Here is a 20,448-nt window from a genome sequence, read left to right on the forward strand (position 1 = left end):
TCCTTCATTTCTTTTTGATTTTTGTTTTCTGGTTTTAACCAATACAGATGCAAACAATGCTGTTGTAGAAACAATACTTGACATTTAGGATGCTCAAAATCACAAGTCAAACAACTGCTATAAATGTAACAGAAATGTGTTTTTATCAGTTTTGACTTTTTGTTTTAAATGAGGTGAAAACGTGCTCTATGGTTTTTAAAATGTGCACTATGGTTTTTAAAATGTGGCATATTTTGAAAAATAAAACAAGAAATATTAGTATTGCGACAGCATCTCTCCTTACTGTAAATTTCTTTGACACTGACAGACCGTGAGCTGGGTTTCAGTGACTCTTGCCCCTTGCTGCCTCCACCCATGTCACAATCTTTGCATTCTCTGATTTTTTTGCCATTACTGGCTAATATTATTTTAGAAAAGTACATTTGATCTACCGAAAGACATGAGACGTAAGCTATTTTGGGCCAACAAATAATAAAGACAGAAAATAGCAAATCGCAGACAATAAAAGTTTATTGAGACAGACAAAATTTCAAATATTTGGACTACAACTGAGCATTTCTAATGAACCCTGGAAGTTATTCACATGTTGACATTCTATTGGACTTTCAGTATTAACACATCTATACTTGTATAATTGTACTACGTTAAACTTAATCTCTCTACAGATTAATCACTCGTTACAAGAATACACATTTTATGAGAGAAGGCAGCAGCACTGTGAAAAATATATGAAGACCTTCAATTACCAAAAGTTATTTTAGATAATTACACTGCAGTCTAGTCATCAAGATACTGTGGATAATAGGTCTGTAGACAAAGCAAATAATGAAACAACTGAATGCGATAGGTCTTACTGTCTATTCCAAGACACCTGGATTTATTAAATGCAGTTTTAATTGAAAGTATGTAGTATTATATATCACCTAGCAATTAAAATAACCCTTTGGCGAAATATCCACAATAAAATAATATGACGCATATAACTTGCTCTTCAAGAATGCTAGGATTGCCATGACAATTTGCTTTCAAGTGTAATGCTCACATTGGCGTTAGCAACAGCAGACAAAAGTAATAGTGAGGAACAAATGTATGAACATGCTTGATGAGACTATTCAATTTAAAAAACTGGAATTACATTTTCTAATATCATAGTCTTGCATTTGATCTTAAATATACATTAGTGATCTTTTTTTCACAATAACATATATGAAGAGTAAAAGTAAAGCACCGACCAGTGGATGTGTGCCAAAGTTACTAAGATGTTGTGTGACTTGTAAAATACAAATTTTTCAAAACTACTGATTTACATTAAAAAATCCTAAAACAATCATTGTGGTCTTCTTAGGTTAACAGTCAGGGTATGCAGTGCATCGCTTACCTCAAAGCACAGGTGCTATTATTCTAAGGAGGCAGCATTTACATACTCATAAAAATATGCTTTGTTAAATGATGAATGTCACAGATTCTGATGTTTGTCATATTTGACTAAACAAATTGTGTTAACATTACTGTGTTTGCAAAGTTGCATTACAATCATCCTAAGTACTCTCAGTTTGAGAATATGTTTTCAGTCCAAGACGTTTGCATAAACAGAGATAAATGTACATCTAACTGGTCATGAATGGCCATGAATGGTTGACTAACATTGTCATAATCAACCTTACAGTACTATCAGATACAAAAGAAATAACAGTTTACTTGAATTTTTGCTTATTTTGTTATGAATGTCTATGCATGTCAACCATTTATACAGTTAATTTACAAATTCTAGTCAAATTTGTTTGAAGGTGGACTCTGTAAAATTGTGTTTCATTGAGAAATACCTACAGTAAACTGTTATTGTTTATGAGAACATCTAATAATGTATTTGTCAGTTTGTATTCATTAAATAACCACAAATATATATGTATAGAAAGTAATCCCGGAAGTGATTATTATGGTACTATGGTACTTTATTTTCATATGTAGTGATGTGAATCAATCATGATGATATGTTAACCTGGTCATTTGTCTGCGTACTAACTAGGAACCGACTACATGAGGTAAGTTGCAACTTAGGAGCACTTTTAATTTATATGTTGTTGATATGTTGATTTACACGTTGCCAGTCATAAACACTATATAAATGTAATGGCTACATTTTCTTATGAAAACAATGTATACAGTACCCAACAGGAATACATGAGCAACCAGAGCTTTCCCTGTTGTTCAAACACATGAACAAACTGACTATTCCTGGACAGTAGTGTCAGGCTATACAATTCATTTTGAATGTTTCACTCACAGAGTGCAAACTTGCAATTCCACATTATATTAAAGAAGAAACACCTCACTGTCAAATGTAGTTATCTCTGTGGTTGGCTTGACATTTTAACAGCTAAAAACATCAAAAGTAAATTGAGTTTGTAATAGGCATTAACTACCAGCAATTAAGCCCCTTTAAATTCAAATTGAAATTACATATAATACAGGAAAGGTTTTGGGATTGCTCTGGTTTTCAGGCTTAGGCAGAAAATATTCAACTTTTAATGTTGTGTATAAATGCTCATAGGAGTAGACCACCCTCACTTTTCATTGGCAATTGATGTTGCCAGTCAGATTCTCATGTTGTAAACACAAATATGACATTCATCAGACCTAAAACTATGAACAAACTACAGCTTTATCTTGTGCATAAGAAATATTAATAATTATATTGAAGTAATTATAATTTATGCATATTTCACAATGGTCAATCATAAAACTATGAAGGCAAAAGTATTATTAAATAATTGCAAGATTATTTTTTCCTGGCCTGTATTTTAGAAATTGGGTAGTACTTTTAATGTTATTATATAATACACACGAATAAGATAGTATTGCTTTGCTGTCTTCATTTAATTTATTCTGTTTTATAAGCTTAATATTTCTTTAAGAAACAACAAGAAGCAAAATATTTTTAGATCGCAGCAGCTTGAAATAAATAATGAGCAGTTAATATAGTTTATTGATACCTGTATAAACTACCAGTTTTGCTTACTTAATTAAATTTATAAAACCGGTTGAATTACAGTGGTGAAACCACTCATGGAGCGTTAAAACATTCTCTTATTTAGGACGCAATTTTACACTAAATAGAGCTGGGCACCACCTTTGACCTTCATTAAAATCACACAAGTGGAGATGGACTGGGAGAATAGTAACCTCTGTCAATCATATAAGGCAAAATACCTAGCTTCTTTGATCTACAAAGCAGGGATTGGGAGCTCTGCACATTCTGTCCCCCTTCAGCATTGAGCGATATAAACAAATATTGAAAATGATGTTGGTCTTCCATCAACATCTTCTAGTATTCAATCTACCAGGAGCTTTGCTTTTGTTGCCCTATCTTGAGCATGCAATTTAGTTAGCATCTTTAATCCTTCAAGGCACAGTATTGTTAAATTTCCATACAACGCTCACCACCTTATTTGAATATTAAGGTTATTAAAAGCCATTTTAATTTCCTGATTGAAATACACTACAGATATAACTGTGAAACAGGGTCTGATTCCCTGAAGGAAGTAGTGTCTAGTAACAAAGAGTGGCTGAGTGTTTTCTATTCTGTAGAATTGTGCAAAAGGAAGAAACCCTTCAGTAGGCCAAGACTAACATCAAAAATGTTCTTAGGGGACATATCTAGCATGGATAAGGAATGTCTACAAAAGAACTTCACTACCCTGCTTTCTTTTGGACTATTCTGCACAATTTTGCATGGTCTTATTGGCATACGTTTAAGGACTTAGCAATCCTATGTACAATCCTATGTACATTTTAAAAATTTCATAAGGTGCTAAGAAAGACATTTTGTGTTTTAATGTATTTTTTTTATCATCAGCTCTCCTCATAATTGCTATTATGTTGAAGGATTTCTAGTTGCAGTAGTAAAGATTGTGGCGACAACGAGGGACTTCCCAACTTTAGAAATGGGCTATTGTATTGGCATCCAGCCAATTACCTTTTTTATATGCTACTGTACAAATTCTATGGGAGGAACATAGTTGGCATAAGATATTAATTTCAACTTTGCAAAGCTGCATGCAGGTTATATACAGCTAAATTTTGACTTTTCACCAACTTTTGTTGTTGTATAAATGTTAAGATTTGTTTACGATTGAGGTATTGATCCCCTTCTTTTTTGTCTCATAGAATGATAGCTAGCACATTTTTAAGGTTATTGCTTTTAACCTGAAAAATAAACTATTGATTTGAATATGAGTTCGAAAAAAGAATATAAAACACATTTAGACAGGTGTACAGCACACACTATTTGAATGTAAGGACATAATGTTAGTAATATACTTTTTCTCCAAATAGTATTTTTGTTGAAATGCAAAATCTAAGAAGATGGCTAAATAATAACATGTATTAGTCATTTAATAAAACTTGTATGCTTAAATCTAGAGTTATAAAATCATCTCCTTTTAGAGATTATCTGCAGTATAAAGAAACACTACTGTCTTTCTAGGAAATTTTTTTTGTTCATTATGGAGAATAGCACATTTCACTTGGTCATTCTGAAATGAAAAGTTTTGTCTTTTTAGCCTTGATGCCTGCTCTTTCAAAACTCTTCTCTCAGAGTGCAACAAGTACTACTGAACTTGAGGGCCATGAGAGAAATAGCTTAAACTGTAAATCCTTATTGTACTGAGCTGTGTTTTTAATAGGCATGTCTGTCAGTGGTTTTAAGAAACAAATTAGTAAACATGGGCAGTAACTTATTGCACAACAACATACACAATGGTGTTTGGTTGTATAATTGTCACAGATTGGACCTGAAGATGTGATGTGAACATATGGGCTTTGTGTATTAGTTTGTGCACTTTCTGAGTCTTTTCCAGCAGTAGGGATACCTCGTTATTCACTACAGAGCATTCAACAATTAACTCTAACATCAAGTCATGTTCCTAAATCCTTATTGATCACAAAGACCTTATTATGAGTCTGGCAGAGGGCATTACTCCATCACAAATGTAACGGATAGCCCATCCACAATATTGCAATTCCCATAGGACATAATGGAACTTATAATATGGTGGATGGGATATCCCTCACGTTTGTGACGGAGTAATCCCCTCCGCCAAACTCATAATGGGGCCCAAAGTGTACACTCCTACATGTACAATATTCTTTCAAATATACTTTCAGCATAACCTGTACCAGCACAATTTTGATATTAGTCACTAAATAGAGAATAAGAATTTTAGCAACATTTAATAGTTATCAAATAAATTAACCAAAAAAATGTGTACTGAGATATCATGAACATTGCTGTCTGGTTTCCAAATGCTTTTGATCACATGGGAATAACTCCAGGGTGAAGAGCATGCACGTGGATTTCATTCATATCACACTATGTACCACATAGTTAAAAGCTGGAACATAGTAACATAAAATAATATGCTTCTTTTGTTTTGGTTTTGCATGGTATATGGTAACACTCAAAGACATTTTATCAACAATACATACAAACTTGAACATGCCTTCGAACATCTTGCCATGTGTTTCGACAAATATTTTTGACTGTCCATCATATGATGTCATAGATTAAACAAACCAGCGTACAATAGTTTTAAAGCATTACTTTATCAATGAATTGTGCTACCGGACGGCAACCCTCTATCTGGTTCAGAGCACATTAACAAAACTTTGTTTTAACTAGATACATTTGAGCAAACTACCTAGTTTTCAGTTGCAACTACAATTAAAATCTTAATGTAATTAAACAAACATATTATTTTAAAGTTTCAAACAGACAGAAGAATATAATATTGTGGAGGGGTGACTAGTTCAATAAAAATGGTTTTAGATAATTCTTTATATAGATCACATATGTACAGTATTTAAGAAGAGTAACAGCTTGCTGTTAAGGATGGCTTTGTTGGTTAACCTGCATGGTATGTAATGAGCTAATTACATGGCATCCTAGATGTAATCAAAAATGTATATTTCAACTAGCTAGGTAGCATTTCATAGCTAATAAACAGTATTTTGTGCAGTTTATGCTCTTTTCCTTCGGACACAAGTGAAATAAAAAGCTACTCAAATATATGATGATGTTTTTAATCTCAGAGATGCAGTGATAATTGCTGTCTTTAAGCTATATCTCCTCTGAACCACATTGGCCACCTACAGAAACCAATCATCCTGTACGCATGCCAAAAAATGTGTTCTGCCACCTGTTGTCCTCTTACAGCTGCAGAATATTACATGTTTGCCAAAAAATATAACCTTTGGGTCTGCCAATGGTTGCATTCTGTAACACCAGTTCAGGAATGCTTGTGATAAAGAAAACTGGAGGTTGAAGAAGAGAGCAATGAGACAGAGTAGCAACACCAATTCTTAGTTTTTGCAAATGGCACACTGCAAGGACAGACACAAATTACATGCAGGTCACATGTGAAGATCTCATTTTACTATAGACAGTGAAAGTATACAGTAAAAAGAAGCATCACATTGTTAATTCCGTTAGTAGTGTTTCTTGGGCCATCACTTCTGCACCACCATAGTTCTGTAAAATATTATATTTTCTATGTGGTGTTATACAAAGAATCTCATGAAAAGAGCAAGATCTAAGATCAACAGGAGCTCTACTTAGTGACTTTATAATTTTGTAATAGGGTCACATAGATTGGGTGGTGTGAGAGAGTTGCTTTGCTCATATTTGCCATACGGAGATAAGGAGGTGGGTCAATAAAGACTGATAGGAGAAACCTAAAAATCACTAAATGCTCAATTAAAAATTACATTAGAATTAAACTTGAATAAATATATTATATTGGGGATCAAACACTTTTGTGGCAGGTGTTTCTGGATGCACCTGCTGAAACGTTATAAGACTGCAATCATTGTGTAAAATTTGAGAGTCCGCTTTCTTTAAGGACTACCATATATAGCCAAATTCATCATCCTTATCATCATCTTCATCTTCATCATCATCATTAGTCGCCCGGATATGAAGCTTTAGTTTTCTTTCCTTGACAGTCTTTAAAGCCTCGTGTTCATCCTCAAGATCATCCAGCAATATCACTGATCCACCACTGCCAAAGTCCCCAGATGTTTCTTGTTCCTCTTCTGAAAAATACAAGAGAAATTAGTGTACCATGCCAGGTGATTTCATCATACACAATAGACACAGGTTGAGATTGCAAGACAATCACTCGCACAAATTTCGATTCTCTTATTTAGCTTCTGAAGTTATTACTTCCTTACTTTAATTTAACTTATGATTTCAAATGTAAATTCAGACAACAGTACTGGTATTTGAAGGACTTCCTGAAAAGCCAGGTAGGCAATGAATCTTAAAAGGTTGAACATTTTCTCACATAGGTTAAGGCCAATATTTGAGGTAAGCCTCTCACTTTGTTTTAAATTCCTAAATGGTTGCAGGAGTGATGCTGGAAAGCTACGTCTGACTAACTATTCCCAGAAATACTGTTATTATTAGAGTTCCATTTTCACATTAGAAAATACACTGCTGTTATTTGGGTAGAGTAGAAGATCAAAGATGAACTACAACAAAAACATCCAGCATGGATACTTGTAGCAGCTCCCAAAATGCTCCATAGAGATAGGAGTAGATGAAAGCTGTGGTGGACTGGCAATAGAATTCCAGGTTTCTCTTGTCTCAGAGTAATACAAAGATCAGATGCATCCTTGGGAAGGTAAAGAGAATTCAAGGGGCTTACTGGAACAGAAATACCTGTGACTTGGTGAAACTTCACCACATCAGAGGGTGCTAGTGTTTATTTAAGGGTGACATCGCCTTCATGTCTTAAGAGTGAAAGGTAAATGATTTGTGAAAGAATGAGATTTAGCTCTGACAGCCAGAAAGGGGAAATATGCTGCAGACTTTGCTTAACTATACAAGATCAACTTGTCACCTTAAATCATCTACTACACCGATGCTAACGAAGACAAAATGGCCCTATTCACAGAGGTAAATTCGGTCATAAATGTTAGCAGCATTTCAGAGTGCATTACTGCATCCAATTTTACCTCAGGTTTTGCTGCCATCAAATTTTATAAGAAATGCAAGTTAGCCAATGCCCTCCTTTACCCCGTAGTTCTGTGGCCTTTCCCATTCCAGTCCGAGGCACTTTGAAAAAAATATTTTGGACACTGTGGGGGTTATTACAACTTTGGAGGAGGTGTTAATCCGTCCCAAAAGTGACAGAAATACCACCAGCCGTATTACGAGTTCCATAGGATATAATGGACTCGTAATACGGCTGGTGGTATATCCGTCACTTTACCGTCACTTTTGGGACGGATTAACACCTCCTCCAAAGTTGTAATAACCCCCTGTGTGATACAGCTGTCATAATGTTTTCCTCTCACATGATGTATCCAGGCCATAGTTGCATATTTTTTCTTCTACATGCTGGGGGTGCCAAATATAACAAAAAATTCTCTGGAGCACACAAAGAAAATAGCCAAACTATAGCAACAGTTTGTTTTTTAATGGGAGAAAGTGTTTTGCAAGAAAGCATAGGGTATTTTTTTTACAGATTTGTAAAAACGAAATCACCATTGGTTTTGCATTTTTTAAAGTGGTGACGATTTTTTTCTATTTTTGTGGCTCCTACCTACTTGCGGTTTGTGGTGTAAACAGATGTGAAACCCCCTGATGACCTGGGGTAGCTTTGACTTTCTGAAATCTATACAAAGTCCCAAATTCATCAAGGGACCATTGGTGTAGATATCCCTTGATTATCCCAAGGAAAGCTATCATTGAAGCAAAAAAAATGAATGAAAATAAGTAGTGAAAACAGAAATAAGTGACATTTTCAACGGTAATGTTTTGTCCTGACAGCCTATTTGTGAAAGTAAAATATCATTATCTAAATCAGACCCATTTGGTTGCAGAGATATATTGTGGAGCCAACCACTAAGCTGCAGCTTATAATGATATTTCATTGTGTGCAACCCATACGTCGGGGCTGCAGTGCGCAGCAGGACGATGCGATGTGCAGTGTCCACAGGTCACGGTGCAGGCAGCGGCTCGGTGACGGCATCCAGCGGCGTCAGTGAGACCAGGGCTGCGGTGTGAAGCGGGGTCGTGCGATGTGCAGTGTCCACAGGTCACGGTGCAGGCAGCGGCGTCATTGTATCTGAAGCGCTGCCGTCGGTATGCCCAAGCCATTGGTGCGGGATGGGACAGTGCTTCGTGACCCTCACGAGCAGTGTCCACAGGCCACAGTGCAGGCAGGATGCCTGGTGACGACACAGGAGTCGATGGTGCTGGCGTCGTTGGACCGGGGCTACGGTGCGGGATGGGACGGTGCTTCGTGTACCTCATGAGCAGTGTCCACAGGCCACGGTGCAGGCAGCGGTGCCGGTGTCAGCAGGAGCGGCGGCGTCGGGATGCCCAGACTGCGGTGTGAGCAGGCGATGCCAGAGTGTGGGTCCCACAGGTCGCGGTGCGAGCAGCGGCTCGGTGAAGTCGTCCAATGACGGCGTCAGGGAGACCAGGGTCGCGGTGAGAAGCAGGGCAATGCCACTCTATGTGGCGTCAGCAGGTCATGGTGCAGGTCAGTGGCGTCGTTGGCGGCGTCACAGTGGTTTCTCCTCTTGAACAGCACAAAACACACAGTTCCTAGTGCTGCAGGTCGAGGAAACTGAAGTCTTTGGTGTCCCTTAGACTTCCAACAGGAGGCAAGCTCTACTCCAAGCCCTGGGAGACTTTTCTCAAGCAGGACACACAGCAAAGTTCACCCTTTGCACTCTTTTCAGGCAGAAGCAGCAACTGCAGGCCAGTCCAGCAAAGCAACACAGCAAAGGAACAGTACTCCTCCTTCAGCTCTTCAGCTCTTCTCCTGGGCAGAGTTCCTCTGGAGTCCAGAAAGATTCGAAAAGTCTGGGGTTTTGGGTTTTCTTCTTATGCCCAGTTGGCAAACTTCAAAGCAAAGTCTCAAGTGTTTGCAAGATCCTTCCTTGTCCAGGCCAGGCCCCAGACACACACCAGGGGGTCAGAGACTACATTGTGTGAGGGCAGGCACAGTCCTTTCAGGTGTGAACGACCACTCCTCCCTCCTCTCTAGCTCAGATGGCTCATCAGGATATGCAGGCTACACCCCCAACCCCTTTTGTGTCACTGTGTAGAGAGGTGCAAAACAACCCAACTGTCAAACTGACCCAGACAGACAATCCACAAACAGGCAGATTCACAGAATGGTATAAGCAAGAAAATGCCTACTTTCTAAAAGTGGTATTTTCAAACAGACAATTTAAAAACCAACTTCACTAAAATATGTATTTTTAAATTGTGAGTTCAGAGACCCTAAACTCCACATTTTTACCTACTCTCAAAGGGAATCTGCACTTTAAGGATATTTAAAGGCAGCCCCCATGTTAACCTATGAGAGAGATAGCCCTTGCACAGTGAAAACTGAATTTGGCAGTATTTCACTGTTAGGACATATAAAACACACTAGTATATGTCTTACCTTAAACATACACTGCACCCTGCCCCTGGGGCTACCTAAGGCCTAACTTAGGGGTTCCTTACATGTAGTAAAAGGGAAGGTTGAGGCCTGGCAAGTGGGTACATTTGCCAAGTTGAAATGGCAGTTTAAAACTGCACACACAGACACTGCAGTGGCAGGTCTGAGCCCTGTTTACAGGGCTACTAATGTGGGTGGCACAACCAGTGCTGTAGGCCCACTAGTGGCATTTGATTTACAGACCCTGGGCACCACTAGTGCACTTGACTAAGTAAATTCAAATATTCCAATCATAGATAAACCAATCAACAGCACAATTTCTATAGGGAGCACTTGCACTTTAGCACTGATTAGCAGTGGTTAAGTGCGCAGAGACAATAAACCGGCAAAAACAGACCTGAAAAAATAGGAGGAAGAAAGCAAAAAGTTTGGGGATAACCCTGCAAAAAGGGCCATTTCCAACATACACCAAACACACTGGCAAGATATGAGGCCTAATTATTATAGATACACATACTACTCTGTTGGGAAAGCAAATGCTGCAGGCATGCTTACCAGACTCAGTAAGGCACATTTAAGAGCAAGATGAACTTACTTTATGCAACCAGCTGTGCTGATCTCTCCAATATGCCCTATACTACATCCTATCAGGAATATCTATCCTTTCACTATCCTTTCCTCCCACATTGAAAGTGCCTAACACCTCACTCCAAGTTCACGTTTCCTTCTCTGACTCCATATATTCCATCCATTTTTCCCTTTAACTAACAACATCTCTTTCATTGAGCCATCACACCACTCCCAGTAACACCACATACAAATCTTAAACCCCATGTTTCCAGCCTGCTGCCGAAAAGCACCTTCCATGTACCCATACGGAAAGTGGGTCAATTGCGCATTGTGTACTGTACTGTGCTTTGTACAGCCTTGTGATTTGGCCAAAGCAGACATGCGGCCACCATTGCATCTCCTCTGCATCACTTCTCCCAGTCCTCCCGGTAGAGAGCGTGGGATTCTTCCCTCCTGGCCTGTTTTCATTTCGCTGGTCAGGATCTAAAGTTTTATTTAGGGATTATTGTGCATTTGAGTTTCTTCTGCGGCTTTGACATTTATAAATCAGTCTAAACAGAAGATAACCAAGATGGGGGCATGTGTCAGGGAGGCCTCCAGTGCATCCTGGTTTTCACTTCACTCACTAATGGAACATGTTATGTATTACCGGTAAGATGGCACTACTTACACAAGAAATAATTAGAAGAACATCAATGCTACAAGTGCTCTTTATATCTTAAGATAAATGATGCTCACTGAACACGGAACATGAGCAGAGCTCCTTTATTTAGCCCCAAAAATAGGAGCCCAGAACCAGCATGACATGACCATCAGTGAGACAGAGTGAAATGTCATAACCGACGTAGCATTCATATATATATTAGTGTTATACTTTCAAAATACGTTACATGCACGTGAGTTATTTAAAATTACCAATTCAAGCTGTACGCCACAAGTCTATACTAAACGAAATCTTACGTTATTCACACATATACAGTGCGCGCTGCTGCAGCGATCATTGTTATGTAAATAGGCAGCACGCACCACAGCGAGAGCTCGCGCCAAGCACATGCACCGCTGTCAGAAGCTGTGATAGCTGAAATTGAACAGCAAAATAGCACAAATACAACAATCAGTCCCTGTAAAAAGATGGCGGCAGCAAACTCTATAAATGTTCTTTAACTTGTGGTTGTTTCTACAAAATGATTTGGAATATCAGCATGGTCCCTATGATAACCTCATAGATTTATACAAAAATAATTATTTTCTTACATATCTGCTGCAAACCTGTTGTTAGAAATGGGGTTTTTGGTTGGCAGTCAGATTACCCCATGTCCAAGCAAGAACCCTCACTCTAGTCAGGGTAAGTCACACACAATCCCAAATTATCCTGTGCCCACCCTCTGGTAGCTTGGCACGAGCAGTCAGGCTTAACTTAGAAGGCAATGTGTAAAGTAGTTCTGCAATAAATCATACAATAACACAATATAGCACCAAAAAAATACACCACACAGTGTTTAGAAAAATATATAATATTTATCTGGATAATTGCAGGTCAAAACGAATAAAGATGCAATGTGAAATTGTAAAGATATCACTGAAAAGTGATATAAAGTGTCTTAAGTCTTTAAAAAGCAAACAAAGTCTCTTTCAAGCACAAAGTACCTGGTTTAAAGTGAAAAATCTCCGCAAAGGGCCGCAGAAGAAGAGATACGTGAAAAAATGGTGTGTGCGTCGATTTCTCCCCTGCACACATGGACTTGCGTCGTTATTTTTCATGCGGGGAAGTCGTGCGTCATTTTCCGTCGCGCGTACAGTCTCCTGTGGTTCGCGGGATTACCAGATGTCCCGGGGTCTGTGCGTGGAATGCTAGGCTTGTTTCCGGCTGCGTGTCGTTCCGGTGGGCTGTGCTTGGAATCTTCTCCCTCACGGCAGGCGTTGCGTCGATTTCTGTTCTGAAGTCGGGCGGCGTTGTCCAGGCGAGGCCGTACGTCGAAGTTCCGGTCGCACCGCAGGCGTCGCGTCGAGCGGCGTCTTTCCGGATCGGCGTGCGGTGAATTTTTCACTGCGGAGCAAGCTGTTCATCAAATTTTTCGGCGCACAAAGCGTCCAAATGAAAAAGAGAAGTCTTTTTCGTCCTCAGACTTCAGGGAACCCCTTGGAGAGCACTTCAGCAGCAAGGCAAGAGTTCAGCAAGGCAGCAGGGCAACAGCAAGGCAGCAGTCCTTTGTAGAAAGCAGACAGGTGAGTCCTTTAGGCAGCCAGGCAGTTCTTCTTGGCAGGATGCAGGTTCTGGTTCAGGTTTCTTCTCCAGCAAGTGTCTGATGAGGTAGGGCAGAGGCCCTGTTTTATACCCAAATGTGCCTTTGAAGTGGGGGACACTTCAAAGAGTGGCTAAGAAGTGCACCAGGTCCCCTTTCAGTTCAATCCTGTCTGCCAGGGTCCCAGTAGGGGGTGTGGCAGTCCTTTGTGTGAGAGCAGGCCCTCCACCCTCCCAGCCCAGGAAGACCCATTCACAATGCAGATGTATGCAAGTGAGGCTGAGTACCCTGTGTTTGGGGTGTGTCTGAGTGAATGCACAAGGAGCTGACAACTAAGCCCAGCCAGACGTGGATGGTAAGGCACAGAAAGATTTAAGTGCAAAGAAATGCTCACTTTCTAAAAGTGGCATTTCTAGAATAGTAATATTAAATCGAACTTCACCAGTCTACATGATTTGGTATTACCATTCTGGCCATACTAAATATGACCTTCCTACTCCTTTGAGATCAGCAGCTACCACTTCAATACTGCATGAGGGCAGCCCCAATGTTAGCCTATGAAGGGAGCAGGCCTCACAGTAATGCAAAAACGAATTTAGGAGTTTTACACTACCAGGACATGTAAACTACACAGGTACATGTCCTGCCTTTAACCCACACAGCATCCTGCTCTAGGGGTTACCTAGGGCACACATTAGAGGTGACTTATATGTGGAGAAAGGGGAAGTTTAGGCTGGGCAAGTGCTTTTAAATGCCAAGTCGAGGTGACAGTGAAACTGCACACACAAGCCTTGCAATGGCAGGCCTGAGACAAGGTAAAGGGGCTACTTAAGTGGGTGGCACAACCAGTGCTGCAGGCCCACTAGTAGCATTTAATCTACAGGCCCTAGGCACATATAGTGCACATTACTAGGGACTTATAAGTAAATTAAATAGTCCAATCAGGTATGATCCAAGGTTACCATGTTTAAAGGGAGAGAGCATATGCACTTTAGCACTGGTTAGCAGTGATAAAGTGCGCAGAGTCTAAAAGCCAGCAAAAATTAGGTCAGAAAAAGAGAAGGAGGAAGGCAAAAAGTCTGGGGATAACCCTGCAGAAGGGCCATTTTCAACACCTGTGTTTTCTAATTTGACTATAATGCTTAAATATTAGAGGATTTTCAGTGATCTTTGGTGTTAGGCCTTCCCAAGGTTGAACACACAACACTTAAATCACGACAGCATATCATATTTACAAATAACTTATTATCTGCGTCACCGCTGTTTGGTTGCAGAAGGCAATGTTAGCAGGTTGTGACGCTGAGGTATTCACATGAATAATCTCACAGAATGGGATGCTTTAGAGCTAATTCGATGGCGTAGCATGGGTGCAATGGCCTTAAGGCAAAAAAAGGCTAGCTAAGAAAATTGTCTCCAATATCCGTTTAAGTGGGCAAATACAGCCACAATTAGGTTACAGGGAGTCCCTCACAGCCAAGCCCTGAAACTACTGTACCTGCTACTAATAGCTACACCCCTGATGCTAGTTTACATGTTAGTACACAGCAGCATGTGTGTACTCACCACAAGTGACTGCTCCTTGCTTCCTAGAACCAGCCAGTTCGTTTCCATACTTATCGACACACCAGCATTGCCCTGTGCTTCCATGGCACTGGGTGGCTTTGTAATATCCTTCTTCGTTACACCTCGGGATAAACGCTCCTATGGAAAGTAGAAATAAAGTGAATACTCGGTTGTAGCAACATTCTACTCTCATCCAATACAAGAACAATATTAACTGTAACAGTAACTGCTTTTGTGGATACCTGTAGTGAGAAGAAGCGTTATAAGTGTTCCAGAGTGAATTCCTAAGCAGATAACAGACAAGTATAGCAAAATGTTTTTCTTAAAACAGGACATTGGATTTGAGGTGTTTTGAGCTTGTTAGTGCATACAAAAATATACTTATTTCAGCTTTAGGAATAGATATTTGTATTCCTCATTGTTTTATGGTTATCTTGCTACATAATCTAGCAAGGCTGCTCAATTATCTCGAATACTGTGGCAAAGTGTTGTCAAAATTGTAAACAGCCCTCATTTTGTACCTATCTGACTTTGCACAAGGGAGCTTTCCAGAAGTTTGTGCTTCTTCAAAAAATTGGATTAGAGTTGCCTTTACAATGTTTTTGAGTTATATCAACCATTATATTAGCTTTAGTTTTGGACTGTGTTCTTGAAGTCTCTAAACAATGTAAACAACTGCCCATGTATGCATAGCTGAATGTGCCAAGATGGCACACTTAAAGAATGTATCTACAAATCAAAGAACAGCTATTTGCTCACCCTCGTGATACTTTTTGGCTGCTAAATTTCCTTTTATAATAATAGTACATATGTAAACTTTGTGATATTGTAAACATTGCATGCAATAGCCATGTTGATTAACACAGTGTGCTGTGAGATATACTCTTTATTTCAACAAACTTTAGTAAAATGTATACCTTTTTGTTAACAGTGTAAACTTCTCTGTGTCTCTGTTTACACAAAGGTAACATGTTGCTTGCACTATTCCATTATATGCGCAGACATTACTGTTGATAAAGCTATTTTTTCTTTATTTAATATTTACAGCTCTGTTAAGGATGATCACTTGTTTTGGTCTAATCCACAAAGCAATGTCTACAGCTTCCAAAGATAATATTATTCTAGGTGGAGACTTTAATGATATTCTGAATACATTTACTGATACGTAATCTAAATATAGCTCTGTCCCTACTAAATTACATAAATCATTTAAATCTGCTGTAACCCTTAGGGATATTACTGATGTTTAGAGACTTTGCAATGCAGATTGTGCTGAATTCTCTTTTTCCCCTGTGTTCATGAGACTTCCCACTGTATTGATTGTATGATGATCATTTTGCCTCTTAAACTTTATATACAACCCTCATTTATGGGGTCAATTTTTCTCTCAGATCATGCCTCTGTTATTGCTAAATTTGACGATGGAAATTAGGTCTAACATAGGTAGATGGAGATTTAATCATTTTCTTATATAGGTAGATAGAGATTTAATAACAACCCTCTTTCTGATGAAAGAATTTGGTATTTTTAATGAAATTGTTCAAGTGAACCTTCCAGTTATTGCTTCTAGAACTAATAAATGGTTTGCCTTTAAAGCAGCATTTAAAGCATATGCTATGTACATGTGGGGAAAAAGGGACTCTCATGTAATATACCATGATTTATGTAAACAAATGTAGTTAATGATGCATACATATTTTACTTTAAAAAACACCCCATTACTTAAGAATCTCATAAGAACAAAATTTTAACGTATTATGTTAGCCACATTAAATGCTTGCAATATTTTTTATGTACTAAATCTCAATTTGATGGTGACTGAAATAAAGCAGGCAAGATGTTTGCTAATTATTTCAAAAGTTTTAAAAAATGTAAAAATTTGATATATTACTAATGCAGCTGAAACATCTAAAACAATGTCCTATGTGAACATCTCTACATCTTTTGAAAAGCATTAGAAAACTTCTATATTGACATATGTATTAACTTCTTCACTCTTCCAAAATGTATTTCTCTTCTATCAGTGTTTTGGATCTAAAAAGGGAATACCTTGATCAGAAATTCTGCATGCCACACACTCACTCAAAAAAGGTAAAGCTTCTGGCCCTGATGGCCTATCTATTTGCCTAGTTCCCATTTTTCATCATTTTTCCCTACATTTTTGGAAGTATTTAAGTCATAATTGACTACTTCACATCCCAAGGGACCTTTCTAGAAGTCTTTTTAACTCTTATATCTAAACTAGATAAGGATGATCACTGTTGTAAACATTATGAAATTATATCTTTGATTATTGGGGTATGGAAAATATATCTTAAAATTCCTGTTACTCATTTGCAATAACTTACTTCCCTTCTTCTCGAGTCAGTACCCTATTTTTAAGTTAGATGAGCCACAGATAATACTAGATAATATCATTTTACAAACTCCAAACATTAATATTCCTTAATCTGCTTTTTCATAAGAAGCCAGAAAAGCTTTGGCCATATAAATTACAATTATATCTTTAAAATGCCTAAATGGTTTGGTTCTGGTAACAAATTCTGTAATTTCATTAAACTATGATAAACTAACATTCTTTCTGATGAATATTCTCCCTATTTTTATTTGGGTTAAACCTTCCACCAGGATGAACCTAGTCCCTGTATCTGACCCACACTAGATTATTTAATATAGTATAGAGTATTGTGTAAACTTTACATATTGCCTTCAAGTTTAGCTTGATTGCTTTTGTGCCAGGCTTCCATAGACTAAAGCACAGGTTTATTTATGACATTTACAGTTCACCCAGAGAAGGACTGTGATCGCTATCTGAGGTGGGTTCTCACTCCTATCTACTAATACTCCAATTTCTTACTTTTATGAATTTTGACCCTGGACTGTGCTTAAGTTGATGTGTGAATTGAATACTACTTTTTATATTCTCTTTCTTTATGTTGCTTTTCTAGCTAGGAGCCTGTATATCTTGGTATGTATTTCTAAATTGTAATTTGATCTTTCTTTCCTCTATTTTTCTATGCTATTTCCTCACTTTATCTTCCTTTCTTTCACCTTCCTGTACTTCTTGTAATAGAGTTATTAAGTATTTTAACCAAGCTGGTTTTGTTGTTATCTTTTTCTATTTTATATAATTATATAAGTGCCTTATATGCTTCTGGACGTTTGAGCATACTCTGAAGTTTATTTATGGCATTTTCTCTAAATACCAATAAAATTCCATGAATTATTATTATTATTTATTTTTTTAAAACAAGGTTCAGTTTAATGAAAAAACTACCCATCATTGATATAAGATGTGGGCATACTTAAGTGTAGCAAACATTGGATTTGCGGTCAGCAGTTAATTAGATTAGATGGAATCAATTCTCAGGATCTTTCCTTGTAATGCATCTAGTCAACAAATTAAGTGACTTTTAGGTACACCAATGAAGCCAATAAGTTGAAGCTGTTAGCGGCTGGATAATTGTGGTTTATAGCACCATACATGTGCTATTGTATTGTAGTGGACTGAGGTTAAATAAAGAAGGTGAAAAACCAAACATTCTTATGAACTGCAGTATGTGATTTTGTTTTTACTAAACTTGTCTGTCTACTGACAACCCCCAAATGTTGTGCTTCATTGGATACTCCACTGTACCTCAACTTAGAGATGTAACCTTAATTTGCTGGTGTAATGAACGTCACCTTTATCAAAGTTTCAACCATCCTTATCAAGAATGTTTGAACGTAACTACTCAGGACTACTGGTGTGATCATGCTTTTTACACTTCATGCGTATGCAAAATAGATTGATTACACATATTTGTGGTGTCATACACTGCCTGTGAATGTGCACATTTTAAAGTATGCACTAGACCAATGCTTCTCAAAAATTTAGAACCACAACATAATTTTTAGAAGACCAAACTTTTACAACCCATCTACCTTTAATGGACACGAGGCAGGTGTTCCTTTCATGTAACTAAAACATTATGTGGTAGCACACTCTCTTTTAAAGACAGCACATTTTCCATCGAACTTGCCACTGTTTGCAAAGGAATACAGTTTGATGTGACAAAAACTATATTGTAACAAATTGTAACACATGGAAATCGGGTTTTCGTGAACATTTATCATTTGTGCATCACCAAGTAAGGTATCTTGATTTGTTCTGTTCCTGTTAAAATCTTTGTTCCCACCACTTCAGAAGTACAAAAAGTACTTATTTTTTTCTTTCCTAGTTGCGGAATGTGTACAGTTAATTTACATGTTTGTGTGTTACAACAAAATTACACCCTACAGCCCTTCCTTTTACACTCCCAGTACACTAGCAAGATTGTTCCATAATTCATTTTATTTTCTCCGATTGCAAAATGAGAGAAGTTTGTAAACTCTAATTCCCATGTTAAAAACATAAGTAGCAATTTTTCATAAGACATTGCATGACATTTTACCTCTGTCTTTGAAGATCAGCAAACGTGTCAAGAAAAATGCAGAAATTGAAAGCATATCTATCGCAACCCACCAAAAACTGGCTTGTGGCCCTAGGTTTGGGTAATACTGCAACAGAGCAATGTGTACTTTTCAGCCAAGTGATTTCCCAGGCTTGGCTGACAAATTATCATCTCCAATATATCCGTGCTGAGACCTATATAAGGGCAGATCTGTCCATTGACCAAAGAGGAGAAGTAAGCTGCTGCGATAGCACACTGCTCCATAAACTTGTCTCTGGTTGGATTGCCTATAGCTTCTGAATTTCTGATTATGCAATTAACTTTTTCCTAAAATGATGCTGTTACAAAGATCCACGTCTGCAATGACAATTTCTAAAACAGCATTTCAAGAAACACCACAAAACAGGAACCTTTATATACAAAAGCCCATAAAATGTCATTGCACCTCTGGAGGAGGTGTGCAAAGATAATTACTTTTTGGAACTGGAAACGTCAACACTTTCTACAATATTGATCAAGTAAAGTGGTATATAACTGAAGTTTATGCATTTTTTCTTGAATTAGAATTGTAATATAAAATGAAATACGAATAAAAACACATAACTATCATTGGTTTTCGAGATGGTGTCAGCATCTATCAGGATAAAGTATAAGATGTACAACAAAGAACTGAGTCCCTCTATAGTTACATAGACAATCATCCTTGGTTCTCTCAGAGCCATTCATATACTCATCCCTATCAGAAAGTTACCAAACCCAGCAAATGTTGTAGTGCCCCATCTTCCTCTAGTTTGGAAGATTCTTTACTGTTTTTACATAATTTTTTTGAATGTGAAATAACAACATTTAACATGTTTTCTGGGGAATATCTTCTACAGACCAAACTCCTAAAACTGGAAAAACCAGTCTCCAGATTACATTCTTAAAATCTGAAATAAACTAGTGCAGTGATACTAAGTACGGCCTAAGGGCTGCTTGTGGCCCTCCTGACCTTTACATGCAGCCCCTAGTCAACACTGGTTTGCTTAACTAGGCACTAACATTCAGAAAATGTTAAAGAGCCAAGCATAAGTTAAAGAAAGGAAGTAATTGAGGTGCCTTGCACCACTTAACTTTAGGTACACCTTAAGTCTTAAAGACATTGTGCAACAAATGTGTTAAAATATGATGTCTTCA

General features: G+C 37.9%; 1 protein-coding gene across 1 annotated transcript in view; it reads right to left on the reverse strand.

Annotated features, from left to right (window-relative positions):
* Positions 1-492: 492 nt before the first annotated feature.
* The window catches only part of SPOCK1 (SPARC (osteonectin), cwcv and kazal like domains proteoglycan 1), a 1,898,920-nt gene continuing 1,878,964 nt past the window's right edge, over positions 493-20,448 (reverse strand). Inside the window, exons 10-11 of the mRNA XM_069199218.1 lie at positions 14,840-14,977; positions 493-7,092 (exon numbers count right to left, since the gene is read on the reverse strand). Coding sequence (XP_069055319.1) covers positions 6,902-7,092; positions 14,840-14,977 — 329 coding nt within the window. The 3' untranslated portion in view covers positions 493-6,901. The remainder of the gene's footprint in view (positions 7,093-14,839; positions 14,978-20,448) is intronic.

This window comes from Pleurodeles waltl, chromosome 7 (genome assembly GCF_031143425.1).
Source record: "Pleurodeles waltl isolate 20211129_DDA chromosome 7, aPleWal1.hap1.20221129, whole genome shotgun sequence".
Taxonomy (NCBI): domain Eukaryota; kingdom Metazoa; phylum Chordata; class Amphibia; order Caudata; family Salamandridae; genus Pleurodeles; species Pleurodeles waltl.